General features: G+C 49.0%; 2 protein-coding genes across 5 annotated transcripts; one reads left to right on the top strand and one right to left on the bottom strand.

The window, feature by feature from the left end:
• The first annotated feature begins 53 nt into the window (after positions 1-53).
• LOC119222331 (PDZ domain-containing protein 4-like) lies at positions 54-11,413 on the top strand. Of its 2 annotated transcripts, XM_037478894.2 has the most exons (8): positions 54-725; positions 5,111-5,164; positions 5,847-6,163; positions 6,265-6,352; positions 6,433-6,531; positions 6,624-6,686; positions 6,997-7,098; positions 8,268-11,413. In XM_037478894.2, the coding sequence occupies exons 1-8, from the start codon at positions 666-668 to the stop codon at positions 10,125-10,127; spliced, it is 2,643 nt and encodes an 880-aa protein (XP_037334791.2). In that variant the 5' UTR covers positions 54-665; the 3' UTR covers positions 10,128-11,413. The 2 variants fall into 2 exon arrangements, with proteins under 2 accessions (XP_037334791.2, XP_037334794.2); XM_037478897.2 differs by lacking the exon at positions 5,111-5,164.
• A 62-nt stretch (positions 11,414-11,475) lies between these two features.
• kdm5c (lysine demethylase 5C) lies at positions 11,476-26,307 on the bottom strand. 3 transcript variants are annotated; one of them, XM_062565890.1, is made up of 29 exons: positions 25,933-26,307; positions 24,169-24,316; positions 23,892-23,969; positions 23,669-23,791; positions 23,414-23,584; positions 23,082-23,216; positions 21,762-21,818; positions 19,723-19,846; positions 19,202-19,476; positions 18,927-19,085; positions 18,465-18,584; positions 18,212-18,370; positions 17,567-17,748; positions 17,296-17,458; positions 17,082-17,201; positions 16,800-16,994; positions 16,476-16,657; positions 16,226-16,350; positions 15,986-16,133; positions 15,820-15,910; positions 15,320-15,702; positions 15,085-15,223; positions 14,768-14,947; positions 14,555-14,683; positions 13,727-14,468; positions 13,545-13,589; positions 13,255-13,454; positions 12,621-12,809; positions 11,476-12,501 (listed from the first exon to the last, which is right to left on the bottom strand). In XM_062565890.1, the coding sequence occupies exons 2-29, from the start codon at positions 24,310-24,312 to the stop codon at positions 12,493-12,495; spliced, it is 4,767 nt and encodes a 1,588-aa protein (XP_062421874.1). In that variant the 5' UTR covers positions 24,313-24,316; positions 25,933-26,307; the 3' UTR covers positions 11,476-12,492. The 3 variants fall into 3 exon arrangements, with proteins under 3 accessions (XP_062421874.1, XP_037334786.2, XP_037334788.2); XM_037478889.2 differs by having other exon boundaries at positions 13,545-13,587; positions 13,707-14,468; positions 25,933-26,306; XM_037478891.2 differs by lacking the exon at positions 21,762-21,818 and having other exon boundaries at positions 13,545-13,587; positions 13,707-14,468; positions 25,933-26,305.
• Positions 26,308-26,993: the final 686 nt, after the last annotated feature.

Genomic DNA, 26,993 nt, shown 5'->3' with positions numbered 1-26,993 from the left:
GTGAGCTCGTAGCTGGAAGCGTCGCGCGTTGTTCCCCCCCCCCCCCTCCCCCCCCCTCCCCCCCCGTGACGGCTGTGTGCGTGATTTTGGGGGTTCTTGTATCCAGCGCCGACCCGCCTCACCTGAAAGTTCAATAAGGGAATTCCTTGAGCCATACGTTGATCCTGAGGTGCGGTCCCGAAGCTGCCCTGTACTGCAGTTTACACGTGTCACACTGCACGGGACGTGTCACTGGATCAGCGTTCTGTTTGCCTGAAAGAACGGACGAGTCTGCAAAACCAGCCGGGTTCCTACAGAGACACCGCTCAAACTGGACGATCTGCGACAAGCACATTTACTCAGACGAGCCACGTTCTTCCCGCGATGGAGACCGACACAAACACGTGGTCGTGCAGCCCCGAGAGGAATCCCCACGTTTGAATTCACTTTGGATTAAAAGTCATTTTCTTTCTATCGACCAGAGGAGAACCGAGCCAAACAAACTTCAAAGTGTTTCCCGGGCAAAGGATGCGTTGCATGTTATTCTAAGGAGGCAGAGTGCAGTGAGGGTGGGGCTCTCCCACTGCCATGGACAAAGACCTTGATAGAGAAAGTCCCGGAGTGAGAACTGGTCAAGTGGGGCGATTCTGAACCCCGTGCAGTCCGGCGCCGTGTCAAAGGTCACTATGGGGTGCAACATGTGCGTGGTTCAAAAGCCTGAGGAACAATACAGGGTCATGTTCCAGGTGAGCTCTCAATCTGCCCGGTTCTATTTTCTTGTCTTCCATCCTCAAGCAAAAAGCATTTATTTTAGTTTTGGTGTCCTTAAAAAGTTATTACGTCTTAATTTGGCCATTTCTTGCAGTGATGCAACTTCATGAGTGAAAATAGCTAGAGAAGAAAGTCTGCTGTTAACAAAAAAAAGGAACCTCATCACGTTGACACACTGAATAATTCACACATAATATTTCCAATAACCAGTGGAAAAAGTGCAGAAAAAATGCAGCAGTTTGAGTCAAATTTAAATAGTTGCAATGTTATATCACACAACATGATAGTTCCACATCATTGAGCAATTCTTAAAATGAACAGGACTCATTGGTTTGATATTAATTCCCAATTATGGGATTTTTTTGCTGAGCTCGTAACCCTTTTGTATAGATTTTGAGTACATCAATTATCCCCTCCAAAAGAGATCACTTTTGGGCAAAGCTATATATTGAAAAAGTCAATCAGTGACAATAATACCGATAATTATGATAATGACAATTCACTGTGATCATAATCAGAGCGAGAGAACGTAGAGTCCTGAGGAGCCTCGAAAGGCAGCAGGAGACATGGCTCGCTAAAGCTGGACTAGAGTGTTATGGGAGAGAGGGGTTGCTACGGTTACAGCCTCAGCACCAATTGCCAACTGGGACCACAGACTGCACGTGAGTAAGCCCGTCTGGCTGTGGCTGCGCCCCAAGGAAGCTGCTGCTGACTAACTCCATGATACGTGCAGCGCTCGGCACTCTCGGGTAACGCGGCGCAACACCTCCCGGCATCTGTGGCACCGGGAGCCTCGGGCAGCAGGCCGGAGTCGGGCTGCGGGCCAGTTAATCGGGCTGCATCTGGTGGCGGGGGGCGATGCCAAGAGGAAGAAAAAAACGGGGGAATGGAGACAAGAGTCCAAATAGAGGCACGATAATGAGGGAACGGGGGGGGGGGGGGAGAATAGGCAAAATAATGATGCTGTTTACCCTTCGTGGCTTTACAAAGCAAGAGGAAACCGATCCAGCAATGTGAGGTCAGCAATGTGTCGCCACACGTCCGTCATCCCAGAAGCAGACGTGCTTCACGTGGTTCGGGCGTGGCGACGAGTGGAGGAGAAGCTGTGCGAGTCGTCATGTGGCATGCAAATATATTTTGTGAATGGAGGTTGTGTAGTGCAGGTCTCTTTTATTAATTTTGGGGGGTGCATATATTGTGGTCTGGTGAGCCTGAAATGGCATTGTGGGCAGAGAGGCAGAGGAGCATGATGGTTGATTAATCCTCAGGTCATGCCAAAGAGAAGATTGAGGTATACTGTGTGCAATTATTTAACAAAAACAGAACACAACCCCCCCCCCCCCCGTGCACACATTTCACGGCCTTTCGAGGTTTTCAGCTCGGAGCTGTTTTCCTTAACTATTGAGTATAATTACACCTTCAAATTAGATTTAGATGCAGTCCACGAGTAAGTGTTTTCAGACAATAAATGCAGCATTACACAGCTGCATTTAACGGGGAACCAGGCTGTTAAATTTGCCTCCAACAAAAACAGTTGGTTCTCTTACCAAAGGAATAAAGCTCATGCATTATACATTGGGCTTCTGCTACACATGCGCTGCACACTGGTGATTGGTTCAAACCCATTGGCATGTTTCTGATGAATTTAGCCTCCAATAGCCCAGATGAAAAAGGCACATTGTTGTTCAGTTGATAAATGACCTCTTTTAGCATCATTTTGCATTTGACCTACATTTTGTAGTATACCTGACCCACACAGACAGTAAACAGCCCCCCACTCCTCCCCGAGCCCTGCAGCCACTCCCTTTTTCTCTCCTCCATCACCGTAAAGCAGCACGCTGTTACCATGGCAACCGGCGTCATTGAACAAACCTTGAAGAAACCCTCTGACAGCCACAAACGGGCAAATTGATCAATTGTGATCAGCTGAGAGGAGTTAAATCGGTGCGTGTTCCTGCGTGCATGTGTACACAGGAACACGCACACTGAAGGTGGACCCCTGACTACATTATTAGAAAACAAATATCTGGACAAACACTGAGCAAAGTGTCAAAGTATGGAAGCAACTCTGTGCCATCGGGGGTTGAAATAAAAAGTTGATTGAATTTCTAGCACTGAATATTTATGCATTGAAATTATGTATCTGAATGTTTTTCAAGATTAAAACACCGCAAAAAATTCAACCTAAAAAAAAAAAAAATGTTGAAATATTCAGCCGCAACAGAAATGGAGGTTACAATATTCAACCCAAAAGATTTCAACCTTGGCACACCAACATCCGGGACACTGAGGAAGAGCAATCGGTTCTAGATTCAAGATCAGGAGCGTGCGTCAATCAAAAGGAGCGAGCACCCAAAACCTATTCGGATTGTAGCCATGTCCAATAATAACGGGGCTTCATTTTCTTTCTATTAATATTGTGCGTTACTTTGGAGTTGCCCCCCCCTCCCCCTTCTTCTTTTCCATCTCCGCCTGTTGTACAGCACACGCAATTAATTTGCTCTTTTAAAAAGGGCTTTCAGAAAAATACTAACTATGCATCAACCACTTAGCAATTTCCCACGAGCCTTCATTTTGTGTATGTGTGTGTGTGTGTGTGCGCACTCTGCATTTTTCCTGCATCATTACATGCCCCCCACATCCCTTCCTCCACGCCCCCCCCCTGCACTCCTTCAGCATCTTCCTGCCTTTGCTTTCTCTTTTCTACACTTTGAACTCGTCGCATGTCTTTCATCTCCGAGGCATCGGCCCCCGCCCTCCGCCCACCTCTCATTGATAATGAATGAGAACCCCCCCCCCCCTCTCCCTCTCTCAGTATTCATAGCCGTCACTCGCTTTAGAGAAAAGCCACTAACAGCATCTCTCTGATCCTGGAGAGCTGGACCTTGTGGTCAGAATCACAGAATCAGCTGATACCTCCTGCAGTTTGGTGAAAAAGATCAAATAAATGTGACCTTTTCTGAAGGAATTCATGGATTTTCTCTGCTTCTCGTGCGAAGCGACGCAGAGTTGGTTCGTCCAACAGGCCACGCAAGGAGGAGAGGATCATTAAGAGAGACAGTACGATTTACGAGGGTACATTAGTTGGAGGAAGGACACACACACACACACACACACAAAAGAGATGGGCCGACTCAGGGGTGGGAGATGTCGTCCCCCCCCCCCGGGGAAGGGACGGGGAGGACAGAACTGCTGAGGCGGCACCGCTAAAGAAAAACAGAACCTGGGGAAAGCAGGAAAGGGAACATTAAGATGAGCATGAAAACACGACGGAAAAGCAGGACCCGAGGGTGGGGGTCCTGGTGGTGATGGTGGTGGGGCGGGGGGAGCATGGGCTCAACGTGGCAAGAAAGTTGTTGAGCTCGGCTGCACCGGGGGGAACATTGATTTGATGTGCAATTACTGGAAGGGGACAAAGCAGAGCGGGGGGGGGGGGGGGGCGAGGCAGTAAAGATGTCAGCAGTCGCAGACGGCCAAGGTCAGAGGCAGAGTGCGGCGTGAATGACACTCAAACGTCCTGTAATGACATCAGCGGGACTCAATTTGTTTTCATGAGTGCTTTGGAAAAATAGTTAATTTAATTTCTATTCAAATTCAACCAAGAGCCTATTGAGCCACACCGGGTCATAGTTCTTATATGTTCATTTTGAAAGTGCTACCATGCTAACATTTGTTAATTAGTATTAGCACAAACAAAATGTCTAGATTATAGGCCGAGTCATTGAACTAATTGGAATGTTGACCTGCTGATTTGAAAAAGAAAATGTGGTTTTAATGTTTTAATGATGCTCGATGCTCTGATTGATGGTGGCACGAGGAGGAAGTGAGGGGATCCTCTGGGGAGCATGCATGACTGTACCAAATAATGAGTTGTGAGACGTCTGTGCATAACATCTATTTCAACTGTATATACACATAAATGAGTAAGGTTTAAATTAACTTCAATGTCGAATGGTTTTCGAAGAGAAGTGATGAAAATCGACTGTATGTGTCAGCTGGAAGAGCTTTAGTTTACACAAGCAGCATATACAGCAGAATTTGCAATGCATTACTTTTTACTGAGGCCCCTGTTGAGGGAGTTTTAAAGTAGTTTCCCCAAAAAACTAATTTAAATACATTTGCATGGGAAACCACTTCTGATTTCACACAAAAGAAAGATAAGAGTATTTCGCAGAAAGGCTTTCAAGAGGCGTAAAAAAAACCATTTCTATCTCTGTGGCTGTTGACTTGAATATTTTCCTCCTCCGGTTCAATCCTTAATGAAAACACATTTTTATTTTCCTGCCATTCAATGTCACAAAGCTGTGTAACTCCCCCGTTTCCCTGATTTCCCCCCCCCCCCCCCTCTCTCTCTCCACAGAAGAGTCACATAAGCGACACGTTTTGCTCTTTTGACGCCGACGGCCGAACGAAGGTCTCAGTATGAAGCTCCCTGCTCTGTGTCACGTGGTGACGAACCCAGTTTGTCTCTGTGCTGTCCCTTTAATGAGGGCCGCTTCACTCCTGTGAGCCAGGAGGGGCCTGCTTAGATGAAACTGACCCCGTGTGCTCCCCCCCAGCAGTGGTGGAAGAAGTGCGCCTTAATTAAGTCGAAGTAACACTTTCCGTCCGTCCGCCCACACAGGTGTTTTCCCTTTCCTGATTGGAGGACATGTCTCCCCCCCCCCCCCTCGTTAGACGTCATGTTATTTGACTTCCAACGCACTCCCGACTGGGGGCTTAATCAGCGCGACAGGAAACACCTGTGTGGAGGAATTAGTGGCATAAAAAGCGTACACCAACAATGTGGGGGGGGGGCGATTTAAATCTGTGTAGAACTTGATTAAATGTACTTTCCACCACGTCGCCATCGCTGTAGTTTCATTTCTTCAGTGACCCTCGCTGCCCCCTCTTTAAGTCTCGCTCTGGTTCTTGCAAATTTGCTGAATTCATTCTTTTAGAGAAGCTGGCAAATCCCAGGTTTTAAAATGAAGGAGGACAACGTGACATGTGTCTAACGCTTTAAATGACAGGGATTTGCTTCCCTATCACATACTTTAAGTTCTTTTACCGGAAGGTCATTTCCTTCTCATTCGGACCTCGGCCGTGTCTTCCAGGTGAACGGAAAGGACCTCTCCCGCCTTTCTGGCGACCCCACGCTGGACATACGGGACCCTGTGCTGTCCAACATACTGAGACGGGGGGCCCGCGGACGCGCAGCCCTGGCGGGGGCCCCCGGCGGCGGGGCACGGTCGGCGGGGGCCGTGGGTACGGCCGACTGCGTGGACAGCTGCACCCAGACGGACATCAGCTTCCAGCATATGTTGACTCTGGGCAAGAGCAGCCAGCATCCCTGTGGGGCTCCACCCCCACCCGACCCCCCGCCGTCCCCTCCGCTGCCGCCGTTGCCGGAGCCGTATCTGCTCAACGAGCTGTGAGTGGTTTAGTCGTGGGGGGGGGGACCTCCGTGCACCTTCTGTTCCCACGTTGCCCCAATGGCCGAATGCATCATGTCCGCAATGTTGTCGTCCTCAGCTTCGTGGAGCCCGTGTACCACGACCCCAGCGACTACTTTGACATCGCTCAGCATGAAGTGGACAGGCAGGACGAGCTGGAATATGAGGTGAGAGAAGCCCTTCGAAGCCCCCTCCCCCCCCCGGGGTTGTCCGTCTGACCGCCTCGCTCTTCTCTCTGCCTGTTCAGGAGGTGGCGCTGTACAAGTCTCGGCAGCAGGACAAACTGGGGCTGACGGTGTGTTACAGGACCGACGACGAGGACGACCCGGGGATCTACGTGGGCGAGGTGAACAGGATGTTCCTCGGTCTCAGTAACGTTATTACTCTTGTTTCTTGTTCACTCCTAAAAAAAACAAAAGTCCTTCTTTTCTTTCCCAGGTGAACCCAAACAGCATCGCTGCAATAGACGGGCGCATCCGCAAAGGAGACAGAATACTGCAGGTGCAAGTCTCCCTAATGTACTGGATTCCTTTAAATGATATTAGCAATACTACAGGGTTGTAGAATGGCTTTTTATCGTGTCTTTAGCTATGTAATGGATGGAACTGAAGTGTAAGATAACCCCTGGTCCACAAAACTCAAGTCCCTCTTAATCCACCCTCGTTCTCATGTTATAGTGCGCCAATCATTTCATAAGCGTATTTCATTTACTTTTTATGTCTTTACCGAATCAGGTCATTTAATTGAGTCTCGCCCCGGTGTGACGGGGCTTTTCTTTTCCCCCCTCCTCCTCCTCCTCGTCCTCTCTCAGATAAACGGTGTGGACATCCAGGATAGGGAGGAGGCAGTGGCTATTCTCACCAGAGAGGACAGCACCAATGTCTCCCTGCTGCTTGCGCGGCCCGAGATGGAGGTACGAATGCCGACCCGAGGACAAAGACGCTCATTATGTAGCCAGAGGTTACAACTCTACTGCCGCAGCGAGCTGCACGGCGCCCGAAGAGCAAAGCGGAGCGAGAACATGATGAGTGCACAGATAGTGTGAAGGGAGGGGCAAACCGAGCTTGTACTCGCTGTGCAAACGCTGCACCGCGTGCGCCTCAAGGTCACCCTCCCCAACGAAGATGATGGGGGCACTGTAACAACATGCGCCGCGCTGACACAGGTCTGGTTAAATGACCTTGTGAATAGCAACGTTGACACGTGTTAGACAGGTGTTCATTGGTGACCATATGTCTCTGAGCCTATACAACAGTGCAGAGGGGGCTAAAGGGTAGATTTAAATATTCAAAGTCAAACACACACACACAAAAACCTGTCCTCAGTTTAAATGTCCTCGCATTGCGAGAGATCTGCAGGCTGACCAGATTTATGTTGCTGAGGCACCGGCCTCGCATTAAGATTCAAGAGAGCGAGCGGAGGACGGAGAGGCATCGGGGTGTGTCTGGGGGGGGGGATCCACAAGCAGAGATTAAAGCCTGATCTGTTGTCATGAGGGAACAGAAGGGGTTGTCGACGAATAGGAGTGAAGATGATCAATACTTTGTCTGTAGTCTGCAGCGCAACTCGCTTTCCAATCAAGCCAATTAGCCCAAAGCACCCGGGCTCAGAAGAGGGAGTTGTTTAGTTATTCATTTCATTCCATTTGATGAGGGGATGCCAATCAATAGAGCAAAGTAAACCGCTCACAAACAACAATTCACAATCAAGTATTATTCATCTTGAAAGATGCGGTCTGAACATGAGCTGGGAGTGTTTTTGTTTCCATTTCCAAATGCAACACAAGCTCTTTGAAACCCTGTCTCACACGGCAATGGCGCCATCTAGTGGCCGACAGGAGAACGTCTCTCACATCGGCTGCAATCCATTTGTTTACACTGAAAATGATCCATATCTGCTTCATCTGTAAATAGCAGGTGAGCTGACCATATATATGGTTGACTTATTTACAGTTTACGGTGTGTAAACCGTTTAAATGATAAAATATATTGTTACATTCCGTTAAAAACATTCAGATACACAGGCTTTTTATATTGATGGATGCTTTTCCTGCTGTCTTTTGTTCTTCTCCTTCTCCGCCAGAACGACAACCAGCTGGATCAAGATGAGCTGGACCCGGAGACCCCGGACAACGCCGCCCATCTGCCCGGCGGCCACGGGGCCAGGAACGGCGCCCCCGCCCTGGGGCTCGGGCCAGGGGGCGTCCTCGCCGGCCGCTCGCTGGGCAGGGACTCGCCCGGGGGGCTGCTGAAGGTGCTGAGCAACAGCCAGGAGCTGGACAGCGGGGTGGGCCGCACCGACGAGAGCACGCGCTACGAGGAGTCCTCGGAGCACGACCTCCTCGCGGACGACCACACCAGCGCCTCCAACACAAACGCCACCAACACGCCGGGCAGCATGCGCAAGTTCCTGTCCGGCCGGGGGGACACCCCGCCCCTGCTGCACTCCCAGGACCTGCAGTTCAGCACCGACTCCCTCTTGGGGCTGGACTGCTGCGGGCTGGAACAGGTGGAGCGGTTGGAGAGGGCCTACGCCGCCGATCCCGTGAGAATGATGATGCCCGGGCTGACCGAGGAGGAGTGCGAGAGGTACAAGGAGCTCCTGGAGATCAAGTGTTACTACGACAAGGTCAGCGGTGCACTGGCGCCGGCGGGGGGTCAGGGGACGGCGGCGGGGGACGGCGTCTCGCTGGACGTGAACCGCAACGAGGGCCTGACGCAGCACGAGATGGCCCTCCTGGAGGAGGAGCTGCGCCACCTGGAGTTCAAGTGCCGCAACATCCTGAGGGCGCAGAAGATGCAGCAGCTGAGGGAGCGGTGCCTGAAGGCCTGGCCCCCGGAGGACAAGAGCGAGGAGTCCTGCCACCACGCCCTGTCGGACATCAACGAGCTGCCGGAGAGGGAGCGCTCCGATAAGGACACCACGAGTGCCTACAACACGGGAGGGGAAAGCTGCAGGAGCACCCCGCTGGTAACCGAACAGCACCCTCCCCCCCCCGCCGCGACGCAGAGCCTGGAGAGGGGAGAGCGCCTTCGCCCGGCGCCCTGTACCCGGCAGAGAGAGAGAGGGACCAACCTCAACCAGCCCTACTCGCCGCACTCCCACAGGAGACGAGGCGAGGCCAAGGCGTGCAGCCCCGGGCCCAAGGCCGGCCCCTTGCCCCGCGACAGGGGGACCAGGCGGGGCTCGGACGGGGAGGTGAGGCGTAACCCCAGGGCCAACGGGATCGCCGAGCAGCCCGGGGGGCGCAGCGCGGACAACAGCCCGTACCTGTCCCGCCGGCAGCCGGGCGCCAGGCCCGCCCAGCACTACCTGAGCTGCGTGCAGCTGAGGCCGCCCCCGGCCTCCTCCTCCCCTCCCCCCGGGGAGGGCGGCGCGGAGACGTGGGGCGACGGCAGCCCGATGAGCTTGGGCAGCACGTGCGGCGACGCCGGCCAGGCGCCCTTGTCCCCGGCCTCCTCCCTCCCCCGCATGGAGTGGAAGGTGAAGATCCGCAGCGACGGCTCCCGCTACGTGGCCAAGCGGCCCGTGCGCGACAGCCTGCTGAAGGCGCGCGCCATGAAGATCCGGGAGGAGCGCAGCGGCACCACGACGGACGACGACGCCGTGAGCGAGATGAAGATGGGCCGCTACTGGAGCAAGGAGGAGCGCAAGCGGCAGCTGCTGAAGGCCCGGGAGCAGCGGCGGCGCAGGGAGTTCATGATGCAGAGCCGCCTCGACTGCCTGAGGGAGCGCGAGAGGGAGCAGGGGGGCCAGCAGGGGTCGACCCAGCAGCAGGAGCCCACCTCCATCCTGGAGCTGTGCCACCGCAGGAGCGTGAAGAAGCGCAGCCGCAGGATCCTGGACAACTGGATCACGATACAGGAGCTGCTGGCCCACGGGTCCAGGTCGGCTGACGGGAAGAAGGTGTATAACCCCCTGCTGTCCGTCACCACGGTCTGAGGGACTTTTGGATTGGAGGGTTTGGATTGGAGAAGAAGTGGCTGCCGGTAGCGGTGTACGTCACCGCAGAGGCCGCTACACACATTTAGAAGATGGTTCAATCAAAGCTGCATTTCGGGAAGGCGGCAAAAGTGACCGTTTGTACAATGATGCTTACTTACATTCTGTGTGTTTTATATACGCTGTCGCCCCTCATTTCGTCCGGTTTGAATGGATCTTAATAAACATTTTCACGGTGCGCTAAGAATGGCACCCATCTTACTTTTCAAATCCAGACGTCACACGGTCAATGCCCCCCCCCAAAAAAAGCCTATGTGGGTGGGGGAGTAAACGGACTGAACACTCGCCCGCTTCGTATTCTGAGGAAGTACATTTGGAAATGCGACACCACACCTTCCTGCAGAGAGCGACAGCACCACCTGCAGGACATTAGAGCAGCTTCGCAGGCCTCTCTAAAAAGTGGGGCTTAGAACCAACCACGCAGCTGTGAAAACATAAAGAAGTGCCATGGAACTGTTTAAGTGTCCATAAAAGACATTTAGGTGTGTGCCAATGAGATGTAGTTCCATGTTCTGTTCCATTCTTGTTCTTATATAACTGCTCCTTTGCTGTGATGCAGCAGACATTGTCAGAGCTGAGCGGTGCCTTCCTGTCAGACTTGACTCTTTAGCACAATTTGCAAAGCGATACAAGGAAAAACGGTTGAAGCACAGATTTTTTTTAAAGAGCACCCTTTGTTGTATGAAGCACAAAAACTTGTTTTATTTAAAAAGGGCACAGTTCATTGATTTAAGCAACCATTGAAATTAATAAAACATCTTTGACATTTAAAAGGCGTTTCTCCCCCAAACAAATGAGTTTGGACAGTATGCAAATGTATTTGTTTTTTTCCATTGCAAAGAAAGATTGTTCTTCTCTACCACAGAATCCATAGTTTGGGTCTACACCTTCTTCGTGGACTGTGGATTTTTCCTTCTCAAGGTGACTTTTCTAAACGATGAACTCTGGGAACCAGCCTCTGGATTATTACAGTTAAAGCAAATCTCAACGACAACAGCGTGATGTTCAGAAAACCCAGTCACCGGAGCTCACTTAATTAATGCATGTTTGATATGGAGGCAGAAATGGGTTTTTTAAACTGAAAGCCTTTGACATACTGTGTTTGTGTGCGTCTTTCTAACTTGCTCCTCTTGCATAGTCAATGAAAACAATGTGTACTTGTTGAATATCGTGGTGTCGGCCTTTTTTCCAGTGAAAGCTTTTCTAAATAAACGCTGTGATCATAATACTTTGTTTCGTGTCACTGTTCTTGATACGAGTCAAAGTTGATAAATAATGAGTCGACGTGTCCTAAACAATTCTAAACCTTTATTTTTCTAACAAGAGTGAAAAGAAACAAAGGCAACAGTAAAATGAAAAGTTTACACAAACTCACAACAACTGTATGTAATATCAATAATAATAATAATAATATTTGAACCCAGGAAACAAAATAAGTTGCGACAAGTGAGTTACAGTGAAGTTACCTTCATTTGCAGATAAGAGAACGAGGGAGGGAGAAAATGAAAAGAATCAATTCTGAGCCAAAAAGGAACGGTCTCTTAAAAAAATAAAAATTGGAATCATGGGGAGGAAAGGTAGGACAAAGCTAAGAGGTACAGATATCCATTTTGGGAAAGTAGCACCAAAAACACTAATGCCTGTTTTTAACACTTCCCAAAATTGACTGTTTATTCAAAATGCACGTTCCCTCAAAACAGCATGAAACACAAGATTCAGTACAACTAAAAAAAATAAACGAGTGTAACCACGATGCTGCTGTCAAAAAGCAGTCAAATCCTTCTGCTGTACCTCAGCCTCAGGATCCATGCCCAGACAGAACGGTCTAAATACACCCGGTAGCTTATCAGACCTCCACCCGCTTCGCTTCAACTAACATTGAATACAGTTGGAATTACGAAGCACACCGAGTGACCCCAGACCGAAAAAGACACTCCTATTGCCGTGAGTCCCGCTTCGGTCCATTAACAGTCTGAATATGTTCACAGGAAAAACGTGTCCGAGGCGGTGAAATAATATATATACGGTGGGGTAAGACAGAGTCTGAAATAATAAAAAAGACGTGTGAGATATGGCTGAGTTCATGATTGGGAGGGTGGAGTGTAGAAGAAGAGTCGAGTCTTTGCTCTGTTAGTGTCTGGAGGTGTGAATGAAGGAGGAGGGGGGGGGGACGTCGGGTACGGGGATGGGGATGTCCTGCATCTTTCAATAACTTGTCTTCTGGCACAGAATGATCAGAATGATCTGTCCCTTGGCTCTCCACCTCAGACAGTTCCGTCTAAACGGAGATCCGGCGTCGACCTAATCACAAAATCTGTCGGGGGGGGGGGGGGGGGGGGGGGGGGGGGAAGAGAAAGAAGACAAGCCTCAAATAAAGCTTCGGCATCAAGACTAAAGCGGCGCGGCGAGGGCCGGCCAGAAGGGGTCAGTTACCTCAGGACCGGTCTGGACAGGTAACAGAGGGGGGGGGGCGATGCTGAGCGGGCAGGTTTTCTTTGACTCCGAGGTGTCCAGGCAGCGCTTTCCTGCCGCGTCCCCGCTGCCCCCTCGGTGGCTCTTCCTCTTTCGTTTGGAGTCCTTGGCGCGTCCGCGGCTGGTTCGCCTCTGCTCCTCCAGCTCAATCTGAGGGAGGGGGAGCGAGGAGGGGAATTTGAGGCCTCGTTACCAAAAATGCAACAATAAACAAACACGATTGCCTAATTTGGAGTTTCAACCCAGTAAAAGATCAGTCAGACATTACTTTTGTTTGATACAGCCCGATTACAAATGATACCAACGCTACATCATCTGCTCATCAAAATGCATCCGTTTAATTCCAGAAAAGAATGTGATATACCTTAAAGTTCATATCGGTTATAATTTAACTAGGGCCACATGTACTGTACCAGCAGAAACATAGAAGACTGTGGTAGTGCCTTAAGGATAAACTTAAGTGAATAACACTAAACAAATAGGGCGGGGCGATGCGGTCAAATTCTTCCATCAAGATCCAAGTGATTTCATATCTCCGTGACGAGGTCCATCATGATGAATACTGTATTTGAAATAACCACATGGTTTTGCTGACCTGAATGAGCGTGCGCAGCGTTTCTCTGGGTGGAACGGAAGCAGCCTGCAGAACTCTGTGGATGATGAGCGTCTGGTCTAAGGACACCTCGAGCAGATCCCCCTCCAGCTGCAGCTCCTCCAGCTGGACTTTGGTTGCTGGTAAAAGCTCCACTACCTGGCCTTTGAGCAAAGGCAGCAGCGGCAGCAGAGATCCCACGCCTGAGCGAGGAGGAGCACACGGAGACATGCTGTGAGGACTCGTGTCTCATTACGTTGGACATTTGGTTAACAATCAAGACGCCATCTTACCTGTAACAGTGGACTTCTGGCTGAGGCCGTTTTCACACTCGGCCTGTGGGCACACAAGCTTTGTTTTAACAGGCAGGTTGGAGATGTTTGGCTCAGTTGCACATTTTTGCTATTCAAATTTCTGGCTTAACATCAGAGAAAGAGTCACAATAAGGTGTTCACCTTGCCGCTGTTGCTCTCCTTGCTCTTCTTTTTTGGGGAATTCTCGTCCGTCAGATCGATGACTCCTTCCTCCGCTTCCCCTCCCTCGGAGTCCGACAGAACAATCACGGCGCTCCCCTGTGACTCCTGCCCCGCGTTTTCCTTCTCCTCGGCGTCGCATTGGAGCGTCTCTTTGAGTTCCTGCAGCCTCTGGAGGGCCAGCTGCACCTCCGGCGTCTCCACGGCCTCCTTGGCGCGGCCCTGCCAGGTGATGGCCCGCTCCGTGAGGCACTGCAGCGCCTCGCCCTCGGGCAGACGCACCGGCAGCCGCTGCAGGGCCACGAGCAGCGCCAGGATGGTCTCCAGGCGGGGGCGCCGCGACCGCTGGCACCGCGGGCACAGGAAGCGCGAGTCCCAGTCCCACCAGCAGAGCGGGTTCCCCGGGGGACCCGAGGAAGGGAGCAGGGCGGGAGAGGGGACGCAGCCCCCGTGGAACCAGTCCTTGCAAAGGTGACAGCGCAGTTGAGGCGCGCGAGGCTGACCGGTGCACACGCACACCGGCTGAGGTGGGCCGGCGTGGTGGCCGTTGCCCTTGACCGAGTCCTCAGAGTGGCTGGACGTGTCCGTCTCCATGGCGTCCTCCCACCTGCCGTTCTCCTTCTCCTCCTCCTCCATGGTCTCCTCGCAGCTCGCGGCGTTGAGTCCAGATTTGTACAGGTTCACTTTTTGTAACCTCAGAAGGGCCTCCTTTTCCTGGTGCTCCCCTTCTTTGAATGCCATCACCTAGAGACCAGGTGCATAGAACATGTTCACGCACTAAACTAGTATTTCAAAACTAGTCATTCAAAAACGATGCCCAAGAAACTCACGATGGCGGCCGGGTCCCTGAGGTCCTGAGCAGAGAGGCCCACGGTGTTGGTATCCGAATCATCTAAAGGCTCGTCCAACAGCGCCACCCCATCTCGCCTCGCTCTCCTTTTCGCAAAGGGACACAACACCTGCAGGGGCCACACCAGAGTTCATCAGCGCATGATAAAGAGCAAAATGCAATAACAACTCCTCAGTTTCTTCGAGTCGCCCACCTCTAGCAGACTGTGCTGACTGCTCTTCTTCAGGAAGGTCTTGGTGGCCTTGTCCCTCCAGGAATGAGCGCTGGCTACCTGCAGTTCCAGCTGTCTTAACTCCTCCATGAAGACCGGTAAGTCTCTCCCGATGGCCACCAGGCCCTCCAGGTCGTCCAGGCATGGGTAATGCTCCCCGTTCTGCAACAAGGAAAAGACACAAATAGCAATGTTTAAAGCACCAAGTTGAAGCAAAATTTGCAATTTGGGGTATTTCGAATCAAATTCTAAATCGCACCACAACAGAGTGTGTAGAACAACGTTTTTTTTCTTGCTACCTGGATTTCCTCGAGGTCCGTTACCCAGGCTCGTGCCCGAGTGAGACAGTCCTGCAGAGCGAGAATGTTGGGCAGCTTGACTGGAATCAGCTGGGCCTCGTTTACTATTGCCTCCAGTGTAGAGAGGGGATGCTTTTGCCTGCAGGAACAAAAGTCCCACGTGGAAACGTCAAAGTTACGTAGTGGTGGGCCGAAGCCTCGACTGAAGCGTACGGTTGAGCTTGTCGGGTCTAACCTTTGCTCGAGGCAGATCTGTGCCTTCTCCTCCCAACGCTCCGCGATGGTGAGCAGCTCTTGAAGCTCCGCCATGGCAGTCTCCACGGACGCGCTCTGGGGAACGTTGCAGCCGGCTTCCATCAGGCTCCTCAAAACCTCCAACGTCACCTCCTGCCTTTCCCCTCCCTCGGTGCCCAGGGTGCGCCTCACTTCGGCGAGCCAGTGGCCCTGCTCCTTCAGGCCCCGGAGCAGGTCACACTCCGGCACCACCACCAGCAGCTCGGCCCCCTGCGCCAGCAAAGCCTGCAGCTGTTCGGGCGGCGCAGAGTCCCGCCTCCAGTCCCTGTCGTTGGCCAGTAACTGAGCCCGGCTCTGGAACTCCTCCACCGTCCGCAGAACCACCTTGAAGATCAGACGGCACAGAGGTGAATAAGAAGTTTTAATTAAGCTCAAGACTTTTTTTTTTTTAGATCACATCCCAAAAGACAGCAGCTAGTTGACTCCAGAGGGACGTCTCACCTGCACCTCCTCCAGCTGGGTGATCACACAGGGGAGGTTTTGCATCGTCTCTACCAAGGATTTCAGCTCGGCAAAAGTCATCTTGCCTTCACTGAAGGACAGAAGAAAAAGTGAGCGCATGGAACGCAACAGTTGGTGTGAATGTTAAGCAGGCGATCTGTCTCACCCGGTCTTTGGGTTGCTGAGGAGTTCGGTACTGGTCAGCTGGCAGCGCTCTATGTCTTTAAGAACAGTGTTGAGTTTCCGCAGAAGTTCGTTGTCTGGAAACTTTTTCTCTGCCGCTTCCACCTTCAGCCTCTCCAGGTCCTCAATTCCTGAAATTCCACAATCATTTGGTTATACCACGAATGTTGCTTCCTTCTGAAACAAATTCTAAAAAGGTGTAACAGCCATGTTGATTTCCCACCTATCTTGTTTCCTTCTTCCTGCTCAAGTGCCTCTTTCACTCTGTTGGCCCAGGAATCAAAGGACTCAGACCGGACCTTTAGTCTATGCAACATGGCCAACAGCTCATCAAGGGTGTATCTGTATCTGAAAGTGAGGAGATGAGATAATATTATGTCGTGAGATCAGATCAGACAATGGAACAAACATCATCTTTAATTAAAAAAAGAAGAAAAAAAAAGGACTTGTCACTCTGAAAAAGAGCTAAATACCTGAGGTAGAGTTTTTCAGAGGGGCAGTTGCACAGGTCCTGAGTGTGATAGAGGCACACTAGTCTCTCGGGACAGTTGGAGCAGGCCAGAGCAGAGAGGAAGCACGTCGTCTTACAATTGTCGCACTGCCTCTCGTCGTCGGGCAGCAGCTCAAACGCCTCGCGCTCGGCTTCAGTGATGCCCTGCAGGTTAAGCGCCAGTCTTTGATCAGACAATCAGACTTCCCGCATTCTCATTGGACATCAGCAAACAGCAAGTTGAGTGAATAAATGGATACACAAATTGAGAGGAAAACAATCTCTGGGATCCAGTGTGGCGTCTCACCCGTTGCATCAGACCCTTCCGCAGCTTCCTCTCCTCCTGAACAATGATGAACATTTCCCGGTGTGTAGCCGCCGCCAGGTTGAGGTCTAGTTTCTCTGGGCTGGCCGCCATTTTACAGGTGAGCTCTTCGTGGGAGAACACGCAATACCTCCTGAGACGCCGGTAGTGCTCGATGCAGGAACGGCCAGCGGGCAGCTGGGCGGGAGAGAGAAGAGGGACGTTGACACGGCAGCGTCGGGGGAACGATGTTAAAAATCCAACAGGAGACGTAAACAGACGTACCCAGTCGGCAGTGCAGAAGTTGACGGCTTCAGCAAAGTTGTATCCCTGATTGAAGCCGCTGTGGTAGGCTCTGGGGAAGGTGATGACGAACTCACCGGCACACTGGTTGGTGCGAACGACCTGCAGGGACACAAGCACCGAAGTCAGCCAGGAGACAACGTCGGAGGCGTCCGCGTGGCTGCGGCGCGTGCTGAGCGTTTGAGGGGAGACTGACCGGTACACCGTGAGACATGAGGATGTTGGGGTTCATGATGGTGACCAGCTGGTGCAGGAGGTCAGGTTGAAACTCAAACAGCTCCGGCGTCAGCTTCTTCATCACCTCCTCGAGTCGCTCGGCCGCCACGGAAGGAACCCCGTACCACGTCTTGGGTTCACCCCTAGGCACGATGAGACGGGGGAAAGAGAGGGACGGTTGGAGTATTTCCCCCAAATTACCGTTCCAGGCAGCATCCTCAAAGTTTTAAGAAACCAAAAGGATTCCTTACCAGTGCAGGTAGTTGATGGAGTAGCTCCAGTGATCCTCGATGTGCCAGCAGAACGCCGAGAACACCATGCCGACGTAAAGCCAGGGCACCTTCATCCCAGAGATGTCTCCGTTAATGTGGCAAAGGAGGGACTGCTCCAGCACGGGCATCACATTCAAGTTCCAGCCGCTGCGGGCGTATCCCTGAACAGAGAGAGAGAGAGAGAGAGAGAGAAGGCACTGGAGGATTATGAAACGGTTTTAAATAACCTGAACAGTGTTAACTACACCATTACTCTAAGAATACTGTATATTTTTTACAATAATGAGCCACATTACACTTGAAATACATTTTGATCAGACAGGCACAGAACAGTGGCCTGCAAATTATATCGATCCTTCATTGATAGATTAAGATTAAACCGGTCCATCTTAACTTTGGGAGCTAAGCTTTTGAGATGAGATTTTATTTGGAGCCAAGATTAATATGAAATACAAACTTTGCAGTTAACTTTAGGTTAATATTATTAAGAGCACCACGGACATAAATAAGGATACATTTATAGCGTCTTTGACATCTCAATCCCGTGCAGGATGTTGTAAGCTCACTTTAACCTCGATGAACCTTCAAGCGAACGTTTCACAGAAAGCACAACAATGTGCGTACCTCCTCCTCCTTTGTGAGCTCCTTCTTGCCATTCTTCATCGGGAAGCCGCTGCCGAACTCCTTGGAGTGGATGTCCGCGCCGTACTCGACGACCACGTCTTCCTCGATGCTGCTGACCAACCTCCAGAACTCTCTCTCCACCAGCTCAGTGGGAACCATCTACACCGACACAAAAGGCCAGAGGGTCAGTGGCTGGCATCATCAGAGATGTGCTTCGTGACGAGCAGGCGACGTCCTGAGCGGCCCCGCTTACATGAACCGGCATGTTGAAGTAATCCGCTTTGAAAGCGTCCGCCATTTCCCCAAAGCTCTGCAGAGTGTATTCCCGCGTGGCCTGTTCGAAGCCGAATGCCTCCGGGGCTTTCTTGCACTCCTGAAAGAGTCGTAAAGAGAGGATCAAAACGGAGATTTGTCTCGTGGGTTAGAAAGAAAAAAAACTAACTTCTGTGACTTCGACAAGGCAACGTCATTAAAGCAGTGATGATGGTACCCATTTTATGGTTGCATATCAAAGGAATGATATAATGCATTCTGACTTATTCAACCTTTGTATTTTACCATAATCTGATGAAAAACAATCTTGGAAAATATTTTTCTATACTAGATTTAACAAAATATATTCTCTGCTGTTAAATTTGTCATATTATATGTTTTAACAAAACAATGATTCAACTAATTAGCATTTTGGTATGAAACCCATAACGTCTCTACTCACCGCTGCCACACACTTAGGGCAACGCCAGTTCCCCTTGGGGGGGTCGGTGAGGGGGGGCAGTAGACAGTAGGTGTGGTAGTTATCATCGCAACCATCACACAGCAAGAGTTTCTCGTCGTCGTCTCCCCGACCGCACATCCGACACACAAAGGAGTCCACCTTTGGGAAGGGGACAAACTGGAGTTACCAGCTGGCGGTCCGTTTGTCCTCCGCGTCGCAGCGCACATCAGCGCCAAGACAGCAGTTCCTCCCACCAGACGTTTACGACTACTTACGCTCTGCGGGTTGCCGAGGTTGCGTCGAAGCCTCATGGTCATTTTGGTACACGGTCCATCTGTCACGGCGCCCTCCTCCTTCTTACCAGCCGCTACGTCCGGCTCCTCTTTCTTCACCTCCGTCTTCACCTTGACGGCAGCAGGGGGCGGTTGGGGGCTGGATGTGCCTCCGTCGCTCTGCCTCTCTGGGGGCTCCAGTGACTCCGCTTTGACCGAAGGATCACCAGGAGCGGGAGAAACGCTTTCTTTGATGGTTACAGTTTGAGGCAGTTCATCTAAAAACAAACAAAACAGGGGGCGGGATCAATGGCCTGTACTCCAATTGGTATTCTTTTTTAGTTGGCAGCTGAACTGTTTCCAAACCCTCCAATACCCACAATTTATTCAACCGCGCCAATAATTGACGCTTTGTCTCGTCTAGATGCCCAGTTTTCTCATCGTTACGCTGACATTTATAGACGTAGCTTTAACTGCGTGCGCCTGAAAAGGTGTTGAAACATGGTTGTGGTCATGTGACGTACCTTTCTTCCTGATGCCTTTGTACCTCGCCACTAGTCCAAGTCCCATCATCTTGGGCCCTGCGCCGTAGATCTGAAGCTTCTTCAGTTCCGGGTTCTTCTCTATGTCTTCCTCCGTGGGTTCAGGCTTTGGACAAAAGAACATTTTCGTCAGGAAAAAAAAGGCAGAGGAACACAACACCACTCTGAAAAGCACAGAACCAAGCGAGGATCTAGGACCAAACGCAGCTCGGACGGGTAGAGAGCACAACGAAGCCGTCACAAGAGGGGAGTATGCTTGGTCAGAAAATAAGGAAGTTAGCCGCGATCACAGCAAAAGCCTCAATGTTAAGACCCCCCCCACTAGAACACACAAGTTGTTTTTAGACACTATTTTGCACACACACACACACACACACACTTGTCTTGAAAGATTAAATACTCATGTTTCAATTGGTCTTGCATTTTGCTGCTCTGATTTTATCTCAAACCCACGATTTGTGATCCATGGTCACATTTCCTCTGACTAACAACTAAAGGCATATTTTAACCTGTTCTCAGCCCATGGGGACCTTTTTTAATACATTAAAGGGACAAATCCTTTGTATCCTTGCAGCCTTTGGTGGTGTGGAGACATCGGGGGGGAAGATAATTGCAAAGCTCTGTGGAAATATTTCTGGGATTTTGTTTGCAGACATTAGTCAAACACAATGCTACTAACGCAGTGACACTTAGTGTTGTAGTGAAGGCTTCTTTCATTTCATGCCACGTGATTGGAAACAGACGACAACACATGTGCAATCAGCAATGTAACATCGGATGTCAGCAGATCTAAACCCAACTCAGAGAATCTTAACTTAACACCAATGGAAGGCGCTTTCAGACATGCCGGTAGGTTCTAATCTGGGTGATGTTTGGCTTCTACGGAGTTGTGCACAGCACATTAGAATGCAACTTGTATTGCCAAAACAAAAATGAATGAATGTCATGACAACTTTGTTAGTGCCACATGGCAGAAAATCTGGTACAAAAAAAAAAACATACCATTAAAGCGTTTGGATTTCAAAAGAAGCGCACGTTTTCCACCTGTATGGAAATTGCACCCTCTTCAGTCCTGCAACTTTAGCTAACATCCATCTTTGTATTGTTTCTCTCCAAATTAAAAAACAAACCAACAAAAAACTGGCCTCTCATTGCCACCAAACTTTGTTGATCTCAGGACTACGTGGAAGAGGGTTTGGAAGCCTGGACAATCAATCAGATCATCAGGGCTCAATAAACCTTGAAAGCCTCAGATAAGTGATTTATCAACTGGTACTCTGCACGTAAAACGCCTTTCAAATGAAACCAAAAAAAGGTTATTCTGTGCGACTACATAAGAACATGTGCAGCCACACTGGTAGACGCTATGCTGACACACACACACACACACACACACACACACACACACACACACACACACACACACACACACACACACACACACACACACACACACACACACACACACACACACACACACACACACACACACACACACACACACACACACACACACACACACAAAGCGCGAGTGCAAAGCTCGGGTGAAAGGGAGCCCAACCAGACGAGAAGAAGGGGTTAGCCGATGCAGGATTTACTAAAAGTGTGTGTGCTGGTTAGGAGATTTAACACATTAGTTTTATATTGACGCTGGGATTCAAATTAGCAGGATTGTTATTATAATATAGTACTTAAAAATCCCACAGAAAAGGCACCAAAAACCCCTTTGTCCAACATGAATCATTAACTATAGAAACCCGTCAGGGATATCGCCCTCTCGGTTCGCCTTGTCCGGTTTAGATCTGGGATTTAACGGTCATTTAAAAACTTGCATTCCCTATTGTTGTTAAGCTGCCATTTTTCAAAAGGTTATGTGACCCTGTTATGAGTTGAGGTGCGTTTCAGTGGTTAGTTAAAAAACAACAACATGTAAGCAGCATCAGAGGGGGTGAGGCGGTGAAAGAAAAGAGGCAGAAGCAAAGCGGGGTGGAAGTAGAGCTCGTATGCTCGAGAGGCAGTACCGCAGGGATCAGTTGAGAGCCAGTGGTGAGAGGATGGGGGGCCAGATCCTCTGGACCCTGCAAGGGGAGACAATAACAGCAACAAATAAACCAAGACAAGAGGGGAACAGATGAGAGAGAAAGAGGGAGATCCGGGAAAACACAGAGCCAAAGACATGTGGATGTAGATGCTGAAATATTACTTTAAAATTCAGCACTAGGTATATTTTTGGTATGTGTAGTAATTTGTTGGATAGGATTGAATCATTTAAAAGGAAAGGGTAAGTTTGGTTCAGTTTGCAGGCCAATGGATGTGGCAAACTATTTCAGGCAACAGTACTATTTTTATCTCAGCCGTGACCTTACAAGTTGATGCCAACAGCTAAAAAGGTGATTCAGCTGGACATTGAATTGGATATGTTTATCAGTCATGCTAAATGGGAATAAAATCCCATTGTTTGTTAGGCATGTAGTATGTTGAAGCAGGCGTTGATTGAATGCAACTCAACAGTCCCCATGGAGAACAAAGGAGGTGGAATACACGTAACCAGCATGAGAGCACGGAATAACGGCCACTCCAGAACTGTGCATTGGTTCCATTAACGAAACGCAACAAAAAGCTGCGTGAAAATATGAGGCTCATGGAGTAAACAATGGCGTGTCTACCAGTGAGGGGTGAATGAAGCAGAACAACAACAACAACAACAACAAAAAGAGCAGAGCCAAAGGAGTAGAGTGTAGCAAAGCAGCAATGGCGGGATGGAGAGTAAGCAAGCAGGGATGAGCTCAATGCACATCTTCCAGGCGCCGCCACTGAAACCAATGCAACACAAGGATAAGCACAGGAAGAACGTTAACAAGACAGCGCGGCACTGTCCAGAAGATCGCCATCGGACAAACTCTCCCGTCGACTGCTGGCTTGACTTCTAGTTTGCCTGTGATGACGGGAGGGCTGTCGTTGATCGTTTGGCTGAACAGGCAAATCATCACATAGCGAGCACATCTGTTGTATTCTGAGCTTTTAAGTCCAGGAAAAACAATTTCTCATTATCACAACATAGAAGCACCCTGTAGCTGCGACATTATTTAGTGGAACCTCTGTGTGTATTCAAATGAAACTGCGAGCTTTACTTTTCGTGGGAAAACCGTCCTGAAAAACCTGATTGTTAAAGAGCCTTAAGACCTTAAGCAGGGCAGGCAGCCCGCTCTCATTCCCACGCCACAGATATGTCATCCAAAAAGCATATTTCAGTGACCGGAGCACAGTTCAGTACAGGGTTAGTGGTTATAGACGTATGCAAATAGATTGAATGACAAGTACAAAGGGAAACTCTCACTCACGTCGGGTTGGCAGCGGTTTGCTCTGCGGCCGTAGCTGCTGGTTTTAGATGGTTGCACGGACTGTCGCAGGGGGATGGAGTGGGGCTTGTACTCTTTGTCCACATCCTCCCCATCATAGTGCTTTGGCTTGCAATTCTAGAAAAGAATTTAAAAGTTTATATGAAAACACATAACATGTAAATGAATGTCTTTGGATTCTGATCAAAAGAAAGTGCACATTACATCAAACAGTTACTACGTGTGCTCTTTACAGAATGGTTTTTGGGGGTTTCTATTAACTTGTAAACCCTGGGAGCACAAAAGGACAGTGGAAGGAATGTGTAGAGTGGTACCGGTATGCTGGCACCGGAATGGAACACTTCAAAGGGGTAGACGATCCTCTCGTAGTGCGAGCGCAGCAGAGAACCAATATTCTTGCCCGGAGGATAGCCGAGCCGCTGGGCCACGCGAGCCCAGCGCCGTTCCTTACAGACCATCTCAAATCCTCCTTCATCCGTCACAATCTGGAACAGGAAAAGATCATTTAGAAAAAATATCTAGCTGATAATTACCATTTAAAAAGTACAAATAATGTATTCAATATCTACCCTTGACAGGCTGAAGAGATCAAGGATGCGCCGTTCAATGTGGGGTATTTTCAAGGAGGATGCCTGGACCTCCCAAAACCTGGCGATGCGGTCCAAATAATTAAGTTTCACTCTGGTCTCCGCCTAAAAGTAGACACAGGAGGGAACACCGTGAGTACTATGACAACTCCATTGTCAGCTTCAATTATTAATCAACAATTTAAGGGAAAGGAGAGAAAGTTACCTCCAACTCATTCAGCCTCTGGATGCGAGGTGTGAACCGGAATGTATCCAGCTCTACTGAAAACGGTGGTTGCCAGTCCTGATGGGGAGCAAAGGCATGCAATGGTGACCTCTAACATTCAAGGAGCGCAATGGCGTCATTATCGCCAGGGCCCACACACTTTTTACTTAGCACTTGACTTAAACACTTAAAAATCCTATCCGTGCTACAAATGGGACACATGAAACACAGTGAGCATTTCACAAAAATCCATGCATCAGCATCAGCAAATATTTACCGGTGGAGGACGAATTTTGCAGATTCCAGACTTCTCTGCAATTGGACGAATCTTGGCAATGTAGCCCAGTGGGTCCTGAAACTCCTCCCATGAAGGCTCAAACACTGGACACTCCGGTGGAGGCACAAACTCTTCCCCCTCCATTGCCCTGACAACAGGAAGTTAGAAAACAGAAAACTTGTCAATGGACAACAATAAAGTTTAGTCTTGAGCCTTTTAACTACATGTATGTTGGATTGTTTTTTTTTCTGCGTGGTTCTCTTTTCTTGATTACTGATACCATAGGGAAGTCCTGAGTGCTGTAACAAATACAAAGTTAAACTCAAACGAATACTTCTGACGCTAATGTTCATAGGCCAAGATCTTTTTTCAGAAAAATAATAGAAAGCATAACTAACAAGAAATGTTCCAAATCAATGTAAACAGATTGTACACACACAGTGAGTACCAGGGATCAGTGTATAAGAAATGAAAAAGCATTTCACAAAGCTACTACACAAGTCGCTTGTATTTGTTTACTCTTGCTCAAACCACTTCCTGGTCTGGCAGTGCATTGTACTATTGTGAATAGCTCCTCTGCATGTTTTGTAGTTTATCATTCCCATTAAATCTTAGACTAAGTAATAGCAAATAACAAGAGACATAGATAATCCGGAGATAATGATTTTTTCTTTTAAATCCCTGTGGTCCGTGTGAAAACCCCCTCCCCCAAAACCAGACACAACAAAACAAATACCACGCTCTGCTGAATCTAAAAGGTTCAGGGTGAAAAAAGGGCAAAAGTGTAGGTAGTGCTTTTACAATCGCATAACTGAGCAACAATCAGATTATAATATAGAGCTGATCGTGTTTCTCAAGTGGTACAGTTTGCACATTCAAAATAAAATCGATTGAGCAAAGGTGTTAGCACACGAGTTACCAAGTAAGACTATTTTATTAAATTATCTCCTAGTATATTACTTGCAACGAAAAAAAGACATCCTTGTCGACGTGATTTTGGGATTACAGTAACACGTTTGTCATCTTCTTCAAAGGCCTTCATACAAACAATGGCGTGGAGGCCATGAACCCACAAGGTATAGAAGGCCATGGAGGCATCACTGCCCGCGAGGAGGCTTGGCTGGATTAATTAATACCCTCTAAAGAGACACATGACAACACATAATGGTAACGGTAAAGTGTCCGTGTGCATCTAATCAACATTACTCAATAATACAAATATTAGTTAACTGATAACTGTTAGCTAACTACAATTAGCTCATAAACTTGGGGGAACTGACGTTAGAACTAACCTTACCTTCCAGTGACAGTCTCGACAAAAACAATTAAGAAGAAAAAAAGAAATGTAGCCAACTAAATGACTTGAAGTGGGTCAGCTAGGTGTCATTAATTTATTGGGTTACCCGCGGGGTGTATTGGTCTTCATTGTTCATTTATCACAGGCGATAACGCCACTTCCAGCTAACATTAGCATCGAGGCCTCCATTTTTACCCTGCCCAGTGACATCGCCTCCCACGGCTTTAGGTAACGCTAACTAGCACAGTTAGCTAACGTTGACTAAACCGCTGTGGATTGAACTCAACCACATACACGCAGACAGGCTAACCTAGCGTACCCACTCAACCAGGCGGTGCCGTTAAACCAGATAGCTAACGTCACTCTCACACACACACACATGTAACAAGTCTCTATGTTAGATACAACAAGATGAGCCACATGCAGTAATTTGTACTACAATGAGCTGTTGCGTTCCCGTGACTGACCCGAAGACACCTCGATGTCCCGGGGAATGCTAGGGCCGGTGGCCGTTCTCCTTCCTCTGTTGTTGTGATGACTGGTGGAGAGCTAACCCGGCCAGCTGTGCTCGGTCCAGTTGGCTAGCTTGACGCTGCTAGCAAAGTTGACCGTTTTTCTCCCAGCCTCGGTTCTCCATTTACTCCGCTTAGTCACACACACGGGTTCAAAACATACTGTGCAGCACTTCGTTTAATAGTAAGCGAGGATCTAAACGTCATCGATTGTGTCGTTATCAATCATTTCCTGACCAACATCATTACTCTCTTCAAGCCATTCTATCTTTCTTGATGAGACGCCATCTTAGTTTTTTTTTCTCACGACCGAAGCACAACCTCAAATCTTCACATCGCGTTCCTCACGTTTACTCCCTGAAAGTAGTACCCACGTACGCCAATTCAAGTCGTGTAACTGTAACGGGACCGGCTGGGACGTCGTTGCATAAGTCAAATCGACTGTACCTCCACGCAAACATACTCTCATTACAAATACACACGCTTAATGAAAATATGGAAATACACCATGTTATATAAAAGGCACAATAACGTGACGCGTTTCGTACTGTATTCTATTTTTAGCAGGCATGCATCGTTTTATATTAACATAATAACCAGGTTGCTTGTTTTCAGAATTTACATTGAACTAGCTGTCAGCATCAAGTCATTGCACTCTTTTCCCTTTCTATGAATTGCATTGAATGAAAATTCATCCACAAAAATGAGCATACCGTGTTTTTGAGATCTAGAGTTATTTTTAGCACTCATTGTTATGAATAATTTGTTCATACCGCAGATTTGATCGACAACCTGCAGTTTTGCACGTTATCCGTCCTCATAAGGCCTCTTACAAACGTAATATGTGTTTTTTTGGGGGGGGGTGGGGGGTTCTTCTGGCATCTCTCATAGATATTGTAGTTGTCATACTTAATGTATTAAGTAATATATAACTCTGGTAAATATCATTCATTACTTTGATCAAATGAGTGGTTGAAACAGATGTTAAAAAAAGTACACAGAGACCACTTCACTGC

The sequence above is a fragment of the Pungitius pungitius genome, chromosome 1 (genome assembly GCF_949316345.1).
Source record: "Pungitius pungitius chromosome 1, fPunPun2.1, whole genome shotgun sequence".
In the NCBI taxonomy this organism is placed as follows: Eukaryota; Metazoa; Chordata; class Actinopteri; order Perciformes; family Gasterosteidae; genus Pungitius; species Pungitius pungitius.
The sequence above is the reverse complement of the archived record's forward strand: the minus strand, read 5'-3'. Positions and strand labels throughout refer to the sequence as shown.